Source organism: Ixodes scapularis, unplaced genomic scaffold (genome assembly GCF_016920785.2).
Source record: "Ixodes scapularis isolate PalLabHiFi unplaced genomic scaffold, ASM1692078v2 PGA_scaffold7__128_contigs__length_106722199, whole genome shotgun sequence".
Lineage (NCBI taxonomy): Eukaryota > Metazoa > Arthropoda > Arachnida > Ixodida > Ixodidae > Ixodes > Ixodes scapularis.
The window spans coordinates 6,561,532-6,582,360 of record NW_024609882.1 but is presented as its reverse complement, the minus strand read 5'-3'; the positions used below and the strand labels follow the sequence as shown (position 1 = coordinate 6,582,360).

The following is a 20,829-nucleotide window of genomic DNA, read 5'->3' as shown; positions in this document are numbered from 1 at the left end:
TCACAGAAAACAAAACAAACAAAAACAAGCAAAACAAAATTTGTTTGTCACGTGACGTTATATTTGTGACGTCACTTCCGGTGACGTCGGGTCACGTGACCTGCCATTATTCCTCCTCCGAATCGCTCGTGCCAGAGCAGCTCTGTCGGCCATGTTGCCGGCAAAACATGCGTTAATTACTCTGCCCTCGGGAGCTATATAGCGGTTTAGTCAGTTTAGTTTCACGAAGCGCTGCTTATTTTTTTAGTAACTTAGAGCGCTCATTAGACAGTGAAGGAAGCTTTTCGTCGGAATGACGCTGATCCGCTGTCAACAGTTGGGTAAGCCGTGCTCATTCATTCATTTGCAGTCTGCCGTGGCATTGCACAAGTGTCATTACAAGGGTCCACTGTTTTCTTTTAATTGACTCACGCTGCTGTTTACTTGTTTGTAAATTTTTGTTTTTAATGCGCCCTTTTTTTTTGGGGGGGGGGGGGGGGGGGGGGAGTAGAGTAATTTGAGGAAAGCCGTGAGTAAATACGAGTCGCCCTTCACGACCCCCGCGCTCTTGCTGCTGGACAGTCACTAAAAAGGTAGCATGTCACCCTATCACATATTGAGGAGCCACTTGATCATATCCTACTAACATTGCTACTTTTAGCATTTGCGTACAGAAAGAGATGTGGGAGAGTTCAGCAGCAGTGGTGGATTTGGAGGGGGGTCCGGATGACCTGACTCCCGCTCTTGAATTCTGCTTATGTAAAAATTTAGGGCGAGGAGACGGGGGGGGGGGGGGGGAAGGAGGAGGAGGAGGAGGAGGAGGAGGAGGGGGAGGGGGAGGGAGGGAGGGAGGGGGGAGGGGGGAAGGAGGAGGGGTTGGAGATGGGAGGTTTTTTTAAAACATATGATGCGCTGACCCCACCCTCTGGAAATACCTGCGTCTGCCCCTGGCTTACAGCCACATGTATTAAGGTCGACATTACACTTTACAGTTCTCTGCATACTCTCTCCTTCCGCATTTCAATCCTTCCCTCTTTCACCTCCACTTCAGGTGCTAATTCATATTGGCTACTCCCTTGCCGAGGGGAGAAGAAGCAAACGTGATGTTCCTAGTTTTTTTGCCCTATCCCACACAGGTAATTCTGGTGATATCTCGCACTGCCCGGCGATAGAAAAAATGCTGAGAGCAAGTCGTCTGCTTCCTTTGCAGGGTTTGTGGTGACGTCAGAACGCCGAGCTCCGATTGGTTCTGAATGAAGGATAATGGGCAGACCTCAAGGCAGCTTGCTCTGAGGTCTACTCGCATCCTACTGTCAGAGCCAATCGGAGTTTAGCGTCTTTCTGACGTCACCGCAACTCCTGCTGAAGAAGCAGTCGACTTGCTCTCTGCATTGGCTCAGAAGAAAAAGGGGAAGAATTATACTTTTGGTTTCTAGGCTAGGTGGCGCAAGCTACCGCCCATCATAAAGGGTACAGCCATTAGCATTTATTCATCCATATGCCGCGAATTTAGAAAACATGGCACACTCTGTCCTGTTTGAACAGCCCTTAACGCGGCAAGGCATTGGGCACTCTTCACTTAGGAAGGCTTGTCCGCCACCCAAGGGTGACCACAGGAATCTGGAGTTCCCTGTCTGCCTCGTTGACGTCGACACGCACCCTTGGAGCAGACGATGCCCCCGCCCTCAGAGAGCACCGAGTGAGCGTGCGCACGTGCGGCGCCCTCTACCGCCAGTGGAGGAAGACAAAGCCCGAGTACCGTGACGCACCTGAGGATGGCGTCGTGGTGGACATACCCTTTGTCTTCACCAGGTGCGGGGGGTAAAGGCAGCGGAAAGTGGTAAATCTTAAGTGCCAACATTGGTGGTCCCGAGAGCAAAAGAATGCAGTCGATATATAGGTTAGGCGTTTGAGTGCTTGTCAACTTTATTTTTATGCAATGTACGACACGGGTGTTTTTGTGCAAAATAATGCTAGAGAAACTCCAGATACAGACTTTGTGTGAGATGTTTTCCTGCTTCTTTGCGTATATATGGCTTGCATATGACGTCATTCAAAGAGCGCTTCGATGGCCACCATAGAAGAGTGACATGCTGTCCGGGAATGGAGATTGGCAGGCGAGAAATGAAGAAGAAAAAAATAGAATAAAGATCGACGTCACGCACAGTGACTAAGTTACAGTACTTGCCTATCTGTTTTTCTGCAATACGATAAATTGGCGCTGTCGACAGTGAAGCTGTAGACGCCACAGCCTTTTCTACTGGCTCCAGTTAAACCAACAATTCTGTGGGTAGAAAGGTACCCACTGTTCGAGACCTTCATGGTAGCAAGCGGAGTAACTATTTACTATTTACAGACAACAGGAAAAAGGCAATATTACTCAACTGCCTTGGAGTGGAGGTCAGCGAGTATTCCGTTCTCTACTGGCAACCTTGCAAGACCTTCAACCATCGATTTCTGCAGACAGCTCTTCCACTACTAAAGTACTCGACGACAGAGTACGTACGCTGAGCCAATTCTTCATGCCAGCTGCCAATAAGATCGTCGAACGGTATTGTTTCCGCCAAAGGGAATAACTACCGGGAGAAACGGTCGAAGGGTATGTCGCGACATAACATTACGGAGCATGGCCAAGACATGCAAGTTTGGAGGACTCGCAGAAGATTTAATATGTGACCAGCTGGTAGAGAAAACCAGCAGCAAGGAAGTGTGAGAGGGGCTTTTGCTTGAACCAGAATTAACACTGGACACAGCTTTCGTCATTGCTAGACAAGTGGAACAAGCTCTGAGCAAGTCTTAAGCTACCAAGAAGACAAGAAAGTCGCATGCACTTCTGAGGTTGCAGCTCTTACAAGAACTACTGCAAATTCTCCAAAACAAGGTCAGAAGTGCTACAGATGCGGATCTTCGGCTCACTGAGCTGACAATGCTTCATGACCAGTGCAACCGAAAATATGCAAGAAATATGGTACACGCGGTCATTTCGCGTCAGTATGCAGGAAATCAACTTCAGCGAAGACACGTCTTCCATCAAGGCCAAAGGGCTAATAAACATCAAGGGACTTCCGGACACCTTGTACTGCGAAGGGGTCATCGCTGGCGTAGCAGTCAAGTTGCAGGTGGACACAGGATTGCCAGTTTCCATATCTTCGGCGATATACAATACACATTTTCGACATATCAAGCTCGAGCATTCTAACCTGGTACTTAGGAATTACTCCAATGAGTTGATCAAGGTAGAGGGGATGTTCGAGGCTGAAGTATTGTTTGGTGCAAGACAACCTACCTGCACATTCCATGTCACGTCAGGCAAACCATTGGCTGGATTAGGCATCCTTCGAGGCTTGCAGATGACGATAGACATCGAAAAGTATTCGTCCCACGAACTATCCACTGGAAATCAACAAAATCCCCAGCTGTATAAAGAGAAGTTTCCAGAACACTTTTCAGAGGATCTTTGACTTGTGAAGGACTTTCTCCGCAGACTCAAAACACGAATCACTGTTCTGCCGGAGCAACAAAAATTTTGTTGTCTTCCACTGACAGCACGACTGCACGAGACAAGCTATTTCATGAATTACGGAAGTTAGAGGTAACAGGCATGCTAGAGAATATTGACGCAACAGAATGGGTTTCTCCAATTGTCGTGGCTTGGAAGAAAACGGAGGAAATTCGACTTTGCGTGGAATTACGAAAACCAAATCTGGCGATCGTCATTGACAGTCATCATCTTCCACATCCAGAGGAAATTTTTCATCAACTAACTGGGATCACAATATTCTGCAAGCTTGACCTCTCATCGGCTTATTATCAAAGGGAGTTAGTTGAGGAGAGCAGAGATCTAACTGTGTTTAAAACCCAAGATGGACTCTTTCGATACAAAAGAGTTTGCTTCGGCCTAGCTTCGGCAGCAGCAGCTTTTCAGAAGATGCTGTCGACTGTGTCGAAGAGATGCCGTGGCACCGTCCACTACGTAGGTGATATTCTCGTTGCAGGAATATTACAAAAAGAACATGACGAGAATCTAGAGCCAGTCATTACACGCTTACAAAAGAGTGGCATGAAACTCAACAGTGAGAAATGCACCTTTTCAGTCAGAAAACTTTCAGTCAGAAAAAATTCTTACAAAGACAGCTTTCCTCTCTTTTTTTCATGGTGGCCAAAAGTATTGCTGTGTTATGTCAGTGCAAGCCATGTATATCAAAGTATCGCCACCAAAATGGTTCCGTGGGGACCACCATGGGACCACCGGTGTCGGCGTTTATGCCCCGCCATTCTGAAGTGGCCGATAGGCATGGCTTCCCTTTAAGTTATTATATTGACTCAATGACCAGGTGGGACGACGGCGGGGGCTCCGGTGGGCAGCGTCCGCTGGCCGTGGTTCTTCACGGGGCTCCGGGGGGCTACGGGGACTTCTCTGAGAACCTCGTCCCAAGACTTCGTGCGGCGGGCGTGGACGTGTTGGTCCCCAATTTTCCCGGTGAGTCCCTCCGGCTCCTGGAAGGCGGCGCGTCCATCTCTAACGAGCAACATCCTTCTTCGGAGCTCTAGGTTCTCAATGTACGGAGAGAAGCTGGGGGAGAGTACCAGACGAGGGTGTGCAAGGAGCACCGAATTCTGGTTGGAATGATTAGTGGGCCCTAGACCTAAAGCTAGCTGCCTTTGTATCTATTTACCTTTCCAACTCATTCCAACGCGTTCGGTTGGTGAGTAGAGGCAAAGGCATGCCAAACGCTGGGCGCTAAAGTTTGGCGTTCGAACACCAAACGTCAGTGTCTGGCGTTCGGCGTTCCCGTTTGACTGCATTCGAACACTGAGTAGAGAGAAAGGCAGCTAGCTTTGCCTCTACCCATTATAATTTTCTAACCAGAGCTCTGTGCTCCGGTGGGAGTAAGCTATATTCTTCCGCGATAGCCTAGTGCCGCACAAGGATGCAGACCTTAATTGCGACCAAACCCAAAGGCTAATGGAAGAGAAGCCCCTAGCATTATTAAGAATGTGTCGCTTCATTAACATGCCGTAGGTTTAATGCGAGTCCCGCGACACCTGCATACGTTTAGCATTAGGAAAAGAGGTGTAGCGGGTTCTAGCAAAGCTTCTAATGTAACTGTTATTTCTGTAGTTGTTTCACTTTTTGATATACCGAGTTCAATAGGAATTCAAGGAACAACAGACGCAAACCTTGGAAGTGCTGACTGCACGTTCACCCAATGAAACTTAGCGTAAACTTCCAGTAACATATTTAGCATAAATAAAAGGCGGTGTAATAAAACGAAAGAAAAAAAAGAAACAAAAACTAGAAACTATAAAAATATGCAGCACCCCCAAAAATATAAATTTGCCGCAGCATATATTCCAGCACAACTTGACAACGGCATTGGAGAACGTTGTCGACCATTATTTCGTCTGCAGAGGAATGTCCAGTGTCGTTTTCCTGACCTGGGGCCCTAATCTGGATACTTGGCGAAAAAGTTGGCGAGAAGTCTGGCGGCTACGATTGGTCGGCGCTAAGGCCAAGTTCGACGTTAGCCTATCACTACCGCTGGATTTCTCACCGACTGTCCAGATTCGGGCCACAGCTGGTTGGCAGATTCTGATCGACACTTGTCTCCTCGCAGGCATGGCGTTCAGTCTCCAGAACAAGTTCTTCTGGCACAGCATTGAAGAGCGCACTGCCCTGCTCAAGGACTTTCTCAAAGAAATGAACATCACGAGGTGGGACTCCACTGTCGTAGTGAGCATGCTTCTCGTAGTAAAGGAACACAATTGATTGAACTTTCCTATGCTAGCGCGTCTGTGGTAGGCGGGAAACGAAAACTTTGGCACGTTTCAGCACCGGATGAATAACTTTCACACAGTAGAAACAGACCTTACATTCCAGCTCTTGCTCCGGGTAACACATGACATTACCCGAGGCAGGAGTTAGTATTTACCGCCGTCAACTTGTTGCGAGTGAACCGGCATCTCTTGATACCTCTAGATCTGTAGCTATAAAACTTTTTGATATCAAGGAAGTCTTTACACGGTCCGGCTGAGGAGTCTCCCTGCCTCTTAGGATTCTCACGGTGTCAAAATGTGCCTGAAATCGGAAACTTTGTCAAAAGACCTTGCAATACTAGGTGGAGAGGATGTGGGTGTGTTTGCTCGTAGTTGCATTTAATATGTGACTGTACCGGGATGGGAGCTGTCAAAAAAATCAAAATGTACCTCTGAGAACCTTTAGGTTGGGTACAGGGGGTGAGTTGCAGTTGTTGTCGTGGGCAAACGTCAATCTTTATTTGAACATTTTTAGAGCCTCGGCTTAAAACTTGCTTTATGTGACGTACGTCTCATTTTGAAAGTTGCGCACCTCGTCACCACTGCTAGCTTCAGCTTCAAGGGAAGCTGCAGCCTTCTGCGGGAAACACTGTTTAGGTGACAAAGAAAAATATATGCAGAAACCGTTATCTTTAAAATCCTTTAATGCATGAGATGCAGTATCCAAGCTGCAATCATTTAAAATTACTTACAACACATTAAACAGGGCGTTTCGGGAGTGTAGAACCTTTTTTTTTTTTTGCGTAAAATTCCCCGCTATATCGATGTCACGTTACCTCAGTGTCACGTGACATCAATTTGGACGCTAAGTTTAACGGGGAAGCTGAATTGGGGTGTATAAGTCACATGACGTCGGGTCGCGTGACATCAATTGACATCCTACAGCCTAAACACCAATTGAGTTTCCCCGCTAAATTTAGTGGGAAGCGGACGGACTGATAACATCTTGGGTTTTGGGGAGTACCGTTAAAGAGTATCTTAGAATTTAAAAAAAATTTAGAACCTTTAAAGGGGCACTCGAGTAAATTATGAAATCGTCTAGTTAGGGTGCTAACTCCCTATGTCGGTTCTAAGCTCCCTAAAAAAACCTGAAATTACACTCGCGGGGAGCCAATTTTTCTATTAAAATCTAATCAAAGATTATGTCGCACCCCTCTTTCTGTACCTTGGAGCAGGCACCAGGGGCACCGTCGAACGGTGTGTTCAAACAATAAGTGCTGTATTACGTCTCTAACATCCAAAGATTCAACGTTTTTGTCAAAATATAATGTAGAGTGTACCTAAAAAGAGCAATAATAGTAGCGTTTGAAATCTCCACGTTGTTCAAATTTTATGGAGGTGGTGGGGACCCGAAGATGGCCCCCTCCCGAGAGAAAGTAGCACCCTTGTATCTCTATTGCTGTGAGTTTACTAGGACATCTGATCATTTTGATCGACTAAAGCCCAACAAACGATATGCCATCAAAAACAAGCTTCTACAAAAAGCACTTGAGTGCCCCTTTAAGCATTGTGGTGAAGAGGGCTTTCACAAATGCTTCGAACAAAGTTGTACTCAGTATGCACAATTTGACATTATTGAAACTAGCGTTTCGGATCAGCTTGCCCCTTGGCCATTGGAAATTGGATGCGGCATGGCCCTAACGGAGCGGTCGTCCGGCCCCTTGGCTCTACCCAGGATCGATGCCCTGGTGGCTCACAGTGCGGCCATCTTCCCGAGCCTGCGCATTACCCTGGAGGAGCCTGGGGCGGCGCCCGCGGTGAAGTCCCTCGCCCTGCTGGCCCCAAACTCCATCCTGACCCCCAAGTGAGCGAGTTCGTCCGAGGCCCTTTTTCACTTTGCGGGGAGCTTCGAGCGACGAGTTTGTTGCGTCACTAGGGTGCCTGGGATGCGTCTCCATCTGGCGTGTTTAGCGTGCAATCCCGACCACACAATGAAAGCGGTCCCGAAACGGCAACAAACGATGTCGGAAAAGCTGGAGGGTCGTGCCGTCAAATTTCGCGATCCCGAAAGTTGGTCGTAAAAATGCCGGCAAAACTCGCGAGCGAACGCGAGTGTAGCCGTTGTCATGATGTCCCAACTTCTGGCTGCCAAAGCCTCTATGGACTGTCGAGCTGGAGAGCGACTTGCTGCGGAACAGGAGTCTGCCACATCTACCGCCGCTGTAGCGATACCGCGGGAATTGTGGGCGGCGACAACGTGACACTTTGATGACGTCTTCGGGCAGAAGTGGAGGGACCGCCTTTTTGGACGCGGTAACCACTGTAGTCGGAGATGCGTTCCAGGTTTTGTAGCGTCGCCAAACACTCTCGCACTGCGGAGACGTGCGTTCGGATGACTGTGGTGGAATTTCCGATTAGTGCACTCCTCACACGTCGGTGCTGTGAATGTGTTCCTAAAAGGCAGGTGAGACGTAGCGAGGAATGTCTCAATATATTCTAAATTTTACGGTTATACGTAACTGCTATTGTAAGGATTCTATCGTTCTGCGCATACTTTCTACCTCCCTCACCCCCTTCTCCCCCCCAGAAGAAAGGAATCGAATTTGTGGATACTTTATTGTTGCATTGAGATGTCTGGTTGTCATATTGTGGATCGTCAGAAAAAAATTATGCTTTTAGTTCGAAACACTCCAGTCATTGACGATGCTGCCAGCATTCTTCTAGCTGCATTCAGCTCGTGAAACGTGTAACCGATCGTTCGACGTTCCCCTCCGAAAGGCCTCGCTGCGACCGGCCAACGGCCGTCGCATCTTCCCTCCTGGCCGTTTACCGAGCGATGTGAGAGAAACGAGAAATTTGGGCGACGTAGAGGACCAACTCGGCTCGTTGTGTTTCAGGACGTTGGAACCCTTGTGGCTGACCAGACGGATAGTGCGGGCATACCGCCGTTTTCCCCTTCTCCGGCCGCTGGTCGGGGCCGTCGTCCGCACCGCCCACTCTCTGGGCCTGTCCCCGCTCAAGCCCGTGGTGGAAGACTTCATGCTCTCCGTCACCACCTACCTAGAGTCCCGGTATGCTGAGGTGCGTTTCTCGCGGTGGCCGTCGCATTGTCGCGGTTCTTTGGGCTGCCCCTGCGGAAACGGCTAGAGTCAATCGAGAACTGTTCGGTGTGTCGGGTTTGTTCCCATTGTGTCCGACGCCATCGTGAAGCTCGGTCATTCGTTGACGACACGGGGTGGGTGTTTGCGCGCAGGCAGCTCGCGGGAGCCACCCTTTGGTTGATTGGAGCTCCAGATTAGCGTCAGTTATAGTTGGGAATTGAGAGCTTTGAGTCTTGGATACAGGGCTAGGGTACTGGTGGTGTCATTTTGTTCTGTCGCGGACTGTTTTAGTGGACGGGAGGGTGAAAAGTGCCTTCCCCCTTTTCAGTCGGGCGCCTCGACAAACTGAGTGCCCGGGGTCGTGGTTTGCTGGGAAAACTCCTGCGGTTTCTCTGGAGCCCTAACGGGCCTTTGAACGTGAAATCCGCGTCTTTAGGCTTTTCAGTTTTATAGGCCACATAAAATGTTGGATCACACTAACGGTAGCTGGATTCAATGTTTTAAGCTCAAATGCCACTCGACTCGAGAAATTTTCGTTCCTTGTTTTGCACTTTTTGTTCATGTTCGGTCAGATATATTAGAACCTTACTACTGTCCATTCAGAAATTATTTCAAAATGCTCTCGAACGAAGCAAGATGAGAAAGCAACCGCCCCGGGAAATGTTATTGTTCTCCAAATTAGTGACTTGAGGGTTCGTGAGCGAGCTCGGCGCGTATAGGCATCCGTTTTGTGTCTGCGTCCTAACCATGCCCAAGTCCGGGATTTACGACGTCGGAGTTCGAATGTTAAAATTATCTAGCTATGTCGTACATTCATGTTTTTCTTTTAATGTAGAGTGTTTGTGTGCAAGGCATGTAGTGTACTGACTGCCTTCTTGATCCTTAATTGTGTAATTTCTCGGGAGGAGGGAGTTGGGTTGATTTTTACGCTTCTTTTCCCCCAACCTCCCCCATCGTTTTGGTGAGAAATAAAGAGACCTTCCCAGGTGAGAATCAGTCCACTTCCAGCTGGATTATGGAACTGGAAATGAGGCAATCCAGCTGGATTCCAGCTGGGTCAAGCCGGGTCCAGCCGGGTCCAGCTGGGTCCAGCCGGGTCCAGCTGGGTCCAGCCGGGTCCAGCTGGAATCCAGCTGGACTGCCTCATTTCCAGTTCCATGATCCAGCTGGAAGTGGACTGATTTTTGCCTGAGTTATTATCGTTAGCTAAATGGTGGAGTCCTCCAATTTGAGCCGGAGCATCCGATTTTGGTTCCGATTTCGGTTCCGATTTCGTCGCCGAAAGCCCGGTGCACGTTCCGACCTTTCTCGCCTGCAGAGCTCCCCCCTGCTGGAGGCGGTGTCCCTCCGGAGGCTGCCCACCCTGGTGGCCATCAGCAGGGATGACAGGCTGCTGCCGTATCCCGTGCTGCTGGCGGTGTGCACCACGCTGGGCGCTGGGGAGGAGGACATGTGGTGCTTTGGCCCAGACGGACAGCTCCGGCGCCCAGGTGAGGCCTGTCACGGTAGTTGTTGGAGTTATTAATTTATCTCGTATACCCTCAGGGTGTACAATATGTGCAGTTATTATTAGTACAGTAAAGTGGCTCCTAGTTATACAGTATTAGCTGTGGCATTCTTGAACTGTTGGTGATCTTCGGTCGTTGCTGTTGGCACGAGTAGGCGATTCCACTCTTCCAATGTGCGAGAAAAGAATGACTGAAAAAAAGAATTATTGTTATACACAGTGGAATCCCGACCTTATGAATATAATCTTAACGAAAGGTATTGGGGTGGTAAAATGTGTTTGGCATGAAGGTAAGGGTGATGACACAACTTAAGAAAGGTTTGAATTAGTAATGACAAATGCTTCTATTTCACGCAACTACAATATATTTCCTGGCGCTCTAGCTCTGAATCCAATATTTCTTTTTATTATTGCGACACTCAGCAACACCAAAACATCTTAAAATCTGCAACAAGGACCCCTCATGTGGAACGGGTGGGGGAGACTCGTTCCGTTGTTGGCCAGGGGCGTTGCACCGGGGATTGAGATCCTCCGAGGAGGTTTTGGGAGCATTCCCAGCTGATGCAGGGGTGTCCCGCGCGATGTCGACGTGATGGCAGTCACTGGGAGGTTGGGGAACCGGAAGGCTCCCGCCATTGGTTTGAGATTCAGCTTTTTGGCCAGGGACGCAGCCAGGGGTGTGCTTAGGTACTTCAGCCCCCCTCAAGAAAAAAAAAAAAGAGAATTCCTGGCTACGTCACTGGGCTGTTCACAAACATTTATTTGCGTACCAAAAATGGTATGTCTCTGCTTGTCACCTCGAGGCTAATGCCGCTCGACGCATAGTACTTAGGAGTGTGACTTTAAATGCCGGTACAAGTATACTTGGTTTGCCACGCAAGGGGGAAGTCAATGACTTCCCTGAAGGAAAGTGTTTTCACTTTCCTTCAGGGAAGTGAAATATGTGGAGACGAGTGTGGAGTGGAAGCAAACATGTTGCCTTTTGCCGAGTCGTCAAGTGCATTCCGTGTGCGTCAACAATGCTCCGACACTCTGGGTTGTAAGTGTTGTTCCTATGATGCACTTAAGGTACAGTTACAGTCACTCATGCAAAGTGCACCTAAGGTGCGCATGAGATACTTTGCATTTCAAAGTCTACCTACTGTAAAATACCCAACATCCGCCCACACCACTATAAGCACCCGCCCCTCCGGAAAAAACACGGACATACATTTTTTTATTATGTTGACCTGAGAAGCACCCATCCCCCAATTTCACAGGATTATCTCCAAATTTTGGGTGGGCGCTTGCTCGGGATTTTACAGTAGGTACAGTGAGGTTACCCACTCCAAAGGTGGGTAACCTCAAATCTTTTTGTTTTTAAAAATAGTTAAGAATACCGAATTTGACAGCAGTGATTGTGCGGTTAATGTCCTGCAGATGTTCAAGAAGACACAGCCTTGGAAACAATTATTTTCCACCAAAAAAATTTGTTTCTTAAAATACCGTATTTGTCAGTCAGTGCTGCGAGTCTGTCTCCTTCTTGTGTGCATGTGACTGTGACTGTTCATCCGCGCTGTTCCATCCTAGCATGAATTACCAACTTGCCCAAGCATCCACATTATCAAACTGTATTTAGGTTTCCCAATATCTGAAAGCTATTTCAACTAAGCTTCATTAATTTCTACCACTTAGGTAACATGTTGTCAATTAATTTCGGTGTCCCGGTCCTGTTTGAAAGATATTGATATGAACACCTTACGGTAAATGCCTTTTTCTTCATGTTACTTTTTTAGTGCTAATTTTATTTTACTTAAATCTTTCATTTGATAGTGGGTCTAATGGTTGTTTTGCTTGACTGATGTTTACTTAAAAATGCACCTGTGGAGTTGTTTTTTACTTTATTGACAGGGTGTCCAGCGACCGGGAAAACGGGGGAAACCGGGAATTGTCGGAGAAATTTTAATTACCAAGAAAACTCAGGGAATTGTCAGGGATGCTGTCCAAAACCTAGCCCAGTCAGGGAAAATGAGCCAGAAACGTCGTAGAGTTTAGGGGAAGTAAAATAGGCCATAAATTCTGCTTAGAGCAAATCGTGGGCTCTGCTCACCCGATGTAGAGTGTGCTACCCGATGCAAAGGGAACAGCTGACAAATCCAGTCCAAGTTTTGGAATGGATTGAGAGCGTGACACTAGGCTAGATCCAGTTAGAGCCACTAGATTTAGTAACAAATGGGAAAGCCGCAGACCCCAATCTGATCCAAGCCTTAAGCCGAAAGTATCCGAAAGTGTGCATTTGGCAGCCATGCTGCCATTTGGTTATTGACGTGTGTGGTTGAGCGTCGTGTTTCCGGAAATGGCCTCTTCACTGACGATGTAGGTGGCAAGGAAGTGCTTGTTTAACCCGGGACTTGACGAACCCGAATATTTCGGATTATGCAAGTTTGATTAAGCCTGTGCAAAATGATCCTCACGGTGTTTAATGTTCAACGTATTGTGTTGTAATGGTAATATATATTTAACTGCCTCTACAGTGTTCAGGGAATTTCACCTGAAATTGTCATGGAAAACCTGAAAAAGTCAGGGAATTTCAAAATAATAATTTGCTAGACACCCCGATTGATATCTTCAATATAAAATCTTAAGGCTTTATAGAAGATATAAAACACCTTAAGTCATTTGATGTTGCAGAACAATAATATTATAAAAAGAAATTGCTTAGAAATCTTTTTCACAGTCCCACTTTTCAAAATTTGTGCTTTGTAAATCTAGCATCATGTTAGATGCTGTAATATTTTGATAATGATAGATTGACTAAGCAATCTTGGCTTGTCCCCGTCAGGAACTGCCATAACTTCCTTCGCGATTAATGCATGATTTGTCGCTAAATGACTTTAAAAAGCAATATTCACCAGCTCTAGGTGCCAGCCTCTCTTTGTTGGGTCCTCTTTTCGAGATGCTTCAAACAAAGACACTTTGTCCTGAGCATTGTGCCGGTTGCGTTTTGACTGTTACTCTCCACTTTGCATTGTAGAAAGTGTCCATGTTACTCAGCGTTTGGATTGCAGTGCCTGGTATGGTTCTTCCATTTAAAGCCCTCTTGTGCAGATACGGGTCCACACTCATATTCATGGAGATAGCGGAAAAGTATGAGCAGGAAAGTAACTTGTCGTAGTTAAAAGTCGCCACAGAATGTACCCATATCCCTTTTTGTCCTGCCTCACGTTACAACTGGGCCATAGTTATATTAAAGATTCTTATGGTCATAGTACCCAAGTGAGTTTTTCGGGCTTGTCTTTTTTTTGTGCAGGAAAACCGGACAGCTGGCTGAAAGTCGTTTGTTTCGACAAGGGGTCGCATTACCCATTCATAAAGCAGCCAGACGTTTGTGCGGACGAAATCCTGCAGCTGCTTCGAAGGATAGGGTCCTTGTCATAATGTTCTTTCTACAAGGCTAATGACAAACATCTCCCTCTCCATTGTCGCACGGAGTGCTGCACCACGGTGTGGGTAGCAACAGACTACGGTACTTCCAAAAGTCCTTGCAAGCGACTCTGCGCATGTTGCATTATGGGACCTATCAGGCCATGGAGGGGAACGGCATTGTTTCGGTTTCGATTGCCCCGTTCATGAGCTAGTGCATCTCAGCGCTGTATGAAAATAAACTCGACTCTTCCTTGCATTGCATCCATTCATTTTCGTGAAAGTTCTGTTGAAACACTGACATCCAGCAGCTGTAAAGACCTGGCTAGACTTAGCGAGGAGTAGGAGTTGAGCCGGCCAGAGTGCAGCATGGCTCTCCTGGATTTCGGATCATTTTAAAAAGCCTAGGACATTGGGGAGACAGTGGAACAGAATGCTCGTCCCAGTATACTTACATGTGCTATCATAGTCCTGTGTTTACCTGCTAACAAACTCTGGCATGTTGGGAGCCAACAAAGAATGTGCCGTAGCATTCTATCCATATTGATGGGCCACACCTACAGTATTTAACATTTATGGGAAAGCCATATTCTGAAATGAAAGCACTGTATTTGGTCTTGATGGGACGTCGTGAAGCGAGGTTGGCAAATCGAAACCGAAACTTGGTGCTAAAGGGTTCCCAAGATGCTTTGCGCTGAAATAGGCCACTAGGATCGCTTTGTTTTTGCAAGGGATCTGTTAGAAACAGTGAAGCATTTTAACTTTCAGTCCCCTCCTGCATTCAAATCAAACAATCAAACGGTTTTAAGAAAGAGGGAGTCAACAGGTGAGCTTGTTGATGTTAGACATTAAAAAAACAAAACAACAACAACAACTGAGATGACGGACGAAGAAGGGGACAAACACAAAACGTCTCGAAACGTTTCTTGAGACGTTTTGTGTTTGTCCCCTTCTTCATTAGTCATCTCCATTTTTTTTTTTTTTTTAGAAGTCACTGTGATAAATATAGGCTGGTCAGAGTTCTATTTACAGATGCATCTATGTAGTTACAGAGGTCTTTGTCTCTCATGGACTTTCTGATACTTCCTAGAAATAAAGGCGGTTTTAATAGAATTTGTGGTGTACTTGCATCCTTCTTTGACCCATTTGTTTCGGATTGCAGCTCAAACACCTACTCGGAAACCGCTGCTCCTATTCCAACTCCGGTATGTAAGCACACTCCCGTCACATTCAACAAAATCGTCATGGGCGCCAACAAATTGCAAAATCTTTCCAGCAGAGATCAGAAAGCGTGAACAAACATTATTATTAATAGCGTGCCCTTATAAGACGAGTACGGCATGTCTAGTAACATGGTAAGTGAAGCATGGCTACCTCTTTTATCAAAATATAGATCAATGTTATATTCGCAGGCACTGGTAATTAAAGTTTGGGGTCGAACTATGACGGTAACCAAAGAAGGTTAACCTAGAATTGAGCAGGCTTTCCAAACCCATGGAGTCGACCGAGATGCTCAGACATGTTAGCCGTTTCTCCGATTGCACCGGTGCAAGGCAGCGAAGCTCGACGCGCGCGCGCCGGTACGAAGCTGTGAAGCTTGACGCTAAAACGCTGGTGCGATTCTACGTAGAAATAACCCAGAAATTCTGAAGACATCATTCGTATTTCTATAATATTCGATAAAACTCTCTGAAGACTTAGAACACCAATAGTGTGCTGCGAATTGAATCGAATGGCAAACACCATTCGTAAATTATTCGAAGATTAAAATATCGACGTACCCATCATTATGCCGGTTCGATTCAGTTTGACGCGGTTAACCTAGAGCAGGTCCGCTCCTTTTAAACGGCAGAAAGTGGGAATCTAATGTGTTGTGGGCCACCCTCGCTCGATTCAGTTTGCGTTTAGGCAGGGCTCGAGGAAGGGGTTTTCGGCACACACTCGCGACAACAAGTCCCAACTCTGACATTTCCGTGATGAGAGTCCACAGGCAGTGGTGATAATGTCGCGTGCTTACGCGCTGGCAAATTTGTCGAGCCAGCAAACTTGGCGGTCCTAATGAAGACCGGAGATGAAGTGTCCCCGCCTAAATACGAACAAGGCACGCACAACGCGCTGTCTTAAAAATAAATGTGCCGCCCTCCTTCCCTTGGAGCACGCTCTCCGCAGCGTTCCTAAATACATTTTTATTTTTTTATTTTTCAAGCACCGCGGTGACCTCCGACTGCCGCGCTTTTCGTCGTTTTTTCGAAGAGGGAGAGCGGGCACTTCGCTGAGCAGCGCTGCGCTGAGCCGCCCAAAGCAACCGACGCCGACCGATACCGCAGTGCCGGGCGCGTAGCGATGCCCATACATTCGTTTGTGCTGCGGAATGTGCGGCACAAGGTTGCCGCTTTCATAGTTTAAAAGATGAACTGTCTTACGTCGTAGTCGACTTTAGATATTTGGAATAAATATGCGGTTATACACGCGGCGAGAAACCTTAGTATAAAACAAAAATAAGGGCTGGTTTCGGTTTTAGCAGACGACGCGCGCGACGTTACGAACTCCCGCGAGATCGCGCTGCACGCCAACGAAAGAGAACAAGAGGGGCGCGATGGTAGCGACACCTGGAACGATCGTCTGCTAGCTTTTCGCCAAAGGGCGCCATTTTCGGCAAGCTCCTCGCTCTCCGCAATTCGAGGGCGCCCGATACTGGAGTTTTTCTAAACACATTTTCGACCGTGTATCCCCACCCTTCGCGCCCATCGACTTCCAGCGCCGTACCGCGCAACACACGTCGCGAACCCACGACACAAAGCGAAAGCAAGCGACGTCGGTGGTGCGCCGCGGTGGCCCGTCGACTCGCCAAAGCCGACGATGCACGGGCTGCTCGAAAGCGACGCCAGGTTTCCCGGCTCTGGGACTCGTGCTCCGTCCACGCTGCAGCTCGTCGCGATGTCTTGAAGAGGGCCGTGTTGTCGTGCCGCGTCGCCCCGCCACTATGCGATGCGGACGTAGGCGACAGGGCACCTCCGCGACCGGGAACCTGGCGGTGCGCGGACATCGCGCCAGGTTCCTCGGCCGTCTTGTTTACGTCGGGCCGCCGGGAGGCCCGGCTCTCGTGCTCGGACTGGTGCGTCGCCGGCGCCTTCGCCTGCTGCTCGGATAACGGCGTCTAGGGTCCTAGCTGAGCTAGTCAAGATGCTGCGAGGAATGCCCGGCTCCGGAGGCCTGGGCGGGCCCTGGGACAAACTCATGTCCAAGTTCTACCGCCACCAACAGCAGAACTCCGGAAGCAAGGAGAACAGGTGGGAGAGTCCAGTGACCCTTTGTTTCCTGACGGCTCTTTACATTGCGCGAGGAACGCATACAATAATGATGACCAGCTTCCTCGAGGCTGTTTCAGACTTTGAAGATCTCTAAGCGCTTGTCAACTGAGGCTTCCAGGAATACCATTGTCAATAAGCGCACCCTTCTCGAACCTAGCGTTCACATTCATAACACACGTACAGGGGTTGTGGACTACTGCGGTACAACGCCAACACCGGTCAGCTGATGGTGACTGTCCTTGGCTATGGGTCAAGAACTTATTGCACCACCAAGTATGTCAACGCCACACGCTTCAGTGGGGACCGTGCCTTGGCGCAGTATGCGGAGCGCAAATTCGTCTGCTTCTTTTGCCGGGAGTTGTGGCGACGTCAGAACGCCCAGCTCTGAATGGCTCTGATTGAAGGATAGTGGTAAGGTGGTTAGTTGGGCGAGTTGGCAATGATTGAATTAACCATGTTCGAAAGATAATGGGTATACCTCAAAGCAAGCCGCCTTGAGATGTGCCCACTATCTTTCAATCGGAGCTCGGCGTTCTGATGTCACCACAACTCCCGGCAAAAGAAGCAGACAAAATTGCGCTCCAGCAAAAAAAAGAAAAAAAAAAAAAAAAAAAAAAAAGAAAAAAAAAAACGTTTCTTGGAGAACGGGACAAAGGAAGCTGTCCAGCTCGCCTCCATCTTCGCATTAATTGCATTAACCCCCAGCAGAAATTTGCCCCTGCTGTTTAAAGCGGCGAGATATGCCTGAAGCCAACACGAAAACCAACTAGCGTCCCGTTCGGCAACAGTAGTGCCCGCCAGTATTAAAGACCGACGACCAGTTCGCGCTTTCCACTTTTCCCTTGCTTCCTCCTCTCCCCCTTCTACCCTGTCCACCGTTGCCTGTTTCCTCCTCCCCCATGGTTAGGAGAAGGATCTTCTGCCTTGCAGAATCTCGTGTTTGGTTGTCGGCCTTTAACTGCGTGCGACGTGCACTTCATATTCGTTCAGAGAAAACGCTGGACCACGTTTGACTCCTACCGATCCCCTTTTATTTTGGTGCTTTCAAGTGATACAACAGAGCCATGACAATAGGTCACGTGCAGCTACGTTTGACATCCCGCGGGCGTAGTGGGCCACACGAAAATGCCCGAGGCTAGCTCCATTTCGTGCTCATTTGTATCATCGTTACCTTCTGTAACGATGATACGAATTGTGGTTGGCACACTTACCTCAGACAACGAACCATTCCTGGCTTACTCGTTGGAGGAATTTATTTATTCATAATACCTTACATGCTCCTTGAGAGCATTTGGTAAGGAAGACTAAGAAAATAGAAAATTTCAAAATATAATCAAAGCAACGCTCACGACAAGAAAGCACAAAATCAATTGAAAATAAATACTACTGATTATTTAACAGAAAAAAATAATCAAACGACAGTAGTACGTATACAGCAAAATAAATACATGTGGTTACACTTGCAATGCAGCAAGAAAAACAAAAAGATATATTAAACAAATGTCTATGCAACATCTTTGATCTACCTCAAAACTAGAATGCAGTAGACAAAAAAAAAAAAAAAAGGCATGGGAGTAGTTGAATTGTACGTATTACAGATTGGTTGATGTATGCGTTTGTCGAACCCGTTAGACGTTAAAAACACTCACTGTTTTAATGCGATGGAATGATCTGTTAGGTGGTTGAAGGAAAGAAACACTCGAGAAACGGTGATTGTAATATACCCCATGAATTAGGTACAGAGGAGAAATAGTCAGACGGGCCCTTCAAGCGAGAATAGAGAGCGCTGACTTTTCGGGAGAGAAATTAGTTGAACAGGAAGATGTTATGATGAAGCGTGCTGCTTGATTCTGGACTGCCTCAATGCGAGAGGTATTTCTGATGGTGCCTCCAGATCTCTGATGCATTTTGCGTAGTGGACGTAGCTTTGTTTTGGTATGCATCTAGAGTGTCCGTAATTGCCGGAGGTTTTCCATTGGCGTGTTTGTCAGTATAGTAACGCATAATTTCAAACACTGCAGCGAGGCGTATTATACTCGAGTGCCACTTTTTCTGGCATTTCTGAAGACAGCACGTTCACAGGTATCCATAGCTTTAGTTCTATTGGCAAAAAGAGTCGTCCTCAAGTGTGACTTCAGATAGGACAAAAAAAAAAAAAAAAGTAAAAAGGAGTATGTACTCAGTAACAAAGGAACGTAATTGCTACACCAACAGCGCAGATACCTATTGAACTTTGAGAAATTGAGCTTGAAAACATGAATCTCCAATGGCTCCACATGACTCTAATAGTCTCAGAGGCGTTAACGAGATCCGCACGAAATATTCTCTGGTAACGAAGATTGTTTTCCGGGGACACAATAGCCCAGGGATGAGAGCAGCGAACTCCGATCGCTGTGCGAGTGGAGGCGCTCGAATCAAACAAAGGGAATCTCGGCCGACCTTTTCGCTTCTGGGCGAAGCAACCTCGGTCGGTCGTTTCTACTATGTCGAGAAGCAGCGCGTCCTCGTTTATATTTCTCTCCATATCTCTATATATATCCCATCTCGACGAGCTGCGCGCTGGCCGCTTCGGTCGACGAGGAGCCGCTCGGGGCTCTTCTGGGTGACTGCCAGGAGTTTTTGTCGCGTCGTTGGGCCCCCGCTGCCGCCTGTATATATATATATTATTGCCAAGTTTTCTTCGCACCGTGCAAATACTCGGCGCAGGCGCGCGCTTTGCAGCCCAGAGGAGCGCCGCGATTGTAACTCCGAATCGAAGAGCTCGGATGCTGTTTGTATCGCGGTGTGAGTCTGGGTGTCGCATTGCGTCGTTGAATTCTCGCCCGACTTGATCTCGTTTAAATAGTCTTCCTCCGTCCACGCAATGTAGCTCGCGAGACTCGCATGAATGAATGGCATATCGTCTATGTTGCGAGCTCCGTCAGTCCTGCGGCACGTGGTTCCGGAGCCGGAGGACTGACAGAACCCCCGATTCTGGTGGTTGAATGGCCGACTCACCTTCTGAAATCAGATCAAACCTGTCCAGTGCTAGCAGCGGTCCTGACTTGTATACTCTTCGGGCAGTGAATCGAATATGAAAGTTGTATTATGTTGAAACACGGCACAAAAGTGCTTGCATGGCAATTTTGTTTGAGCAAAAGTGTTGGCAGGAACAAGACTGGGAGTTGAAATTAACTGTGTGAAATTTGCCCGGCATGCTGGACTTTACAGATAAAATGCCAGTTTCATATCCACGTATCACGTCTGCCTCTTCGTAACACAACGCTGGCTCAGATCGGTTCATAATGTGACTAACCGCTAAAGGCGACCTGTTTCGGAGGTAGTGCAAGATGCCTTCACGGTGTTTCCGATAGCACGACGACCGTCTATTGTTTTCTTGGCAAAAGTGCTGATGACGATCAGGGAAGAACTGATTCGACAGTACATCAATGAGCCCACTCAAGCTCTTTGTTCCATGACCTCCTTGCAGGTAGGACTGCAGCTTGTTCTTAGACTCTGTGCCATTATTTGTTGTTATGACGACACTGAGTTGTTGTCTATAGTATTTCACCCACGTGTGTGAAACAGGAATTCAGTATTGCAGCATGTATTCCGTTAGCCGATGGTTTGTTCAGACCTGGGACCCTCTCAGTGACTTGTAAGTTGCCTCAAACTCGTCGCATGATGTAGCGTGTACCAAACGCCGTAGAAGTGAAAGGGCACCTTCCCTGTCTGCAACACCATTTTCTTTGCGTCGCACTCATCGTTCCCATGCCTGCTCGCGGTGAAAGTC

General features: G+C 47.6%; 1 protein-coding gene and 1 pseudogene across 2 annotated transcripts; one reads left to right on the top strand and one right to left on the bottom strand.

Moving 5' to 3' along the window:
* The first annotated feature begins 73 nt into the window (after positions 1–73).
* Positions 74–14,003, top strand: LOC8035882. 2 transcript variants are annotated; one of them, XM_029986911.4, is made up of 8 exons: positions 74–320; positions 1,563–1,791; positions 4,314–4,459; positions 5,598–5,694; positions 7,472–7,600; positions 8,634–8,817; positions 10,156–10,327; positions 13,634–14,003. In XM_029986911.4, exons 1-8 carry the CDS (start codon positions 293–295, stop codon positions 13,759–13,761), a joined length of 1,113 nt encoding a protein of 370 aa, XP_029842771.2. In that variant the 5' UTR covers positions 74–292; the 3' UTR covers positions 13,762–14,003. The 2 variants fall into 2 exon arrangements, with proteins under 2 accessions (XP_029842771.2, XP_029842772.2); XM_029986912.4 differs by having other exon boundaries at positions 103–320; positions 8,634–8,807.
* A 5,974-nt stretch (positions 14,004–19,977) lies between these two features.
* On the bottom strand, positions 19,978–20,619 carry LOC120836109 (annotated as a pseudogene).
* Between the last annotated feature and the right edge of the window lie 210 nt (positions 20,620–20,829).

Bases quoted from the DNA above. Each gene is read 5' to 3' on its own strand.
- LOC8035882 (XM_029986911.4), top strand. From the start codon at position 293: ATGACGCTGATCCGCTGTCAACAGTTGG. The intron at 1,792-4,313 runs GTGCGGGGGGTA...CTCAATGACCAG, and splicing joins ATACCCTTTGTCTTCACCAG to GTGGGACGACGGCGGGGGCT. The intron at 10,328-13,633 runs GTGAGGCCTGTC...TTTTTTGTGCAG, and splicing joins CGGACAGCTCCGGCGCCCAG to GAAAACCGGACAGCTGGCTG.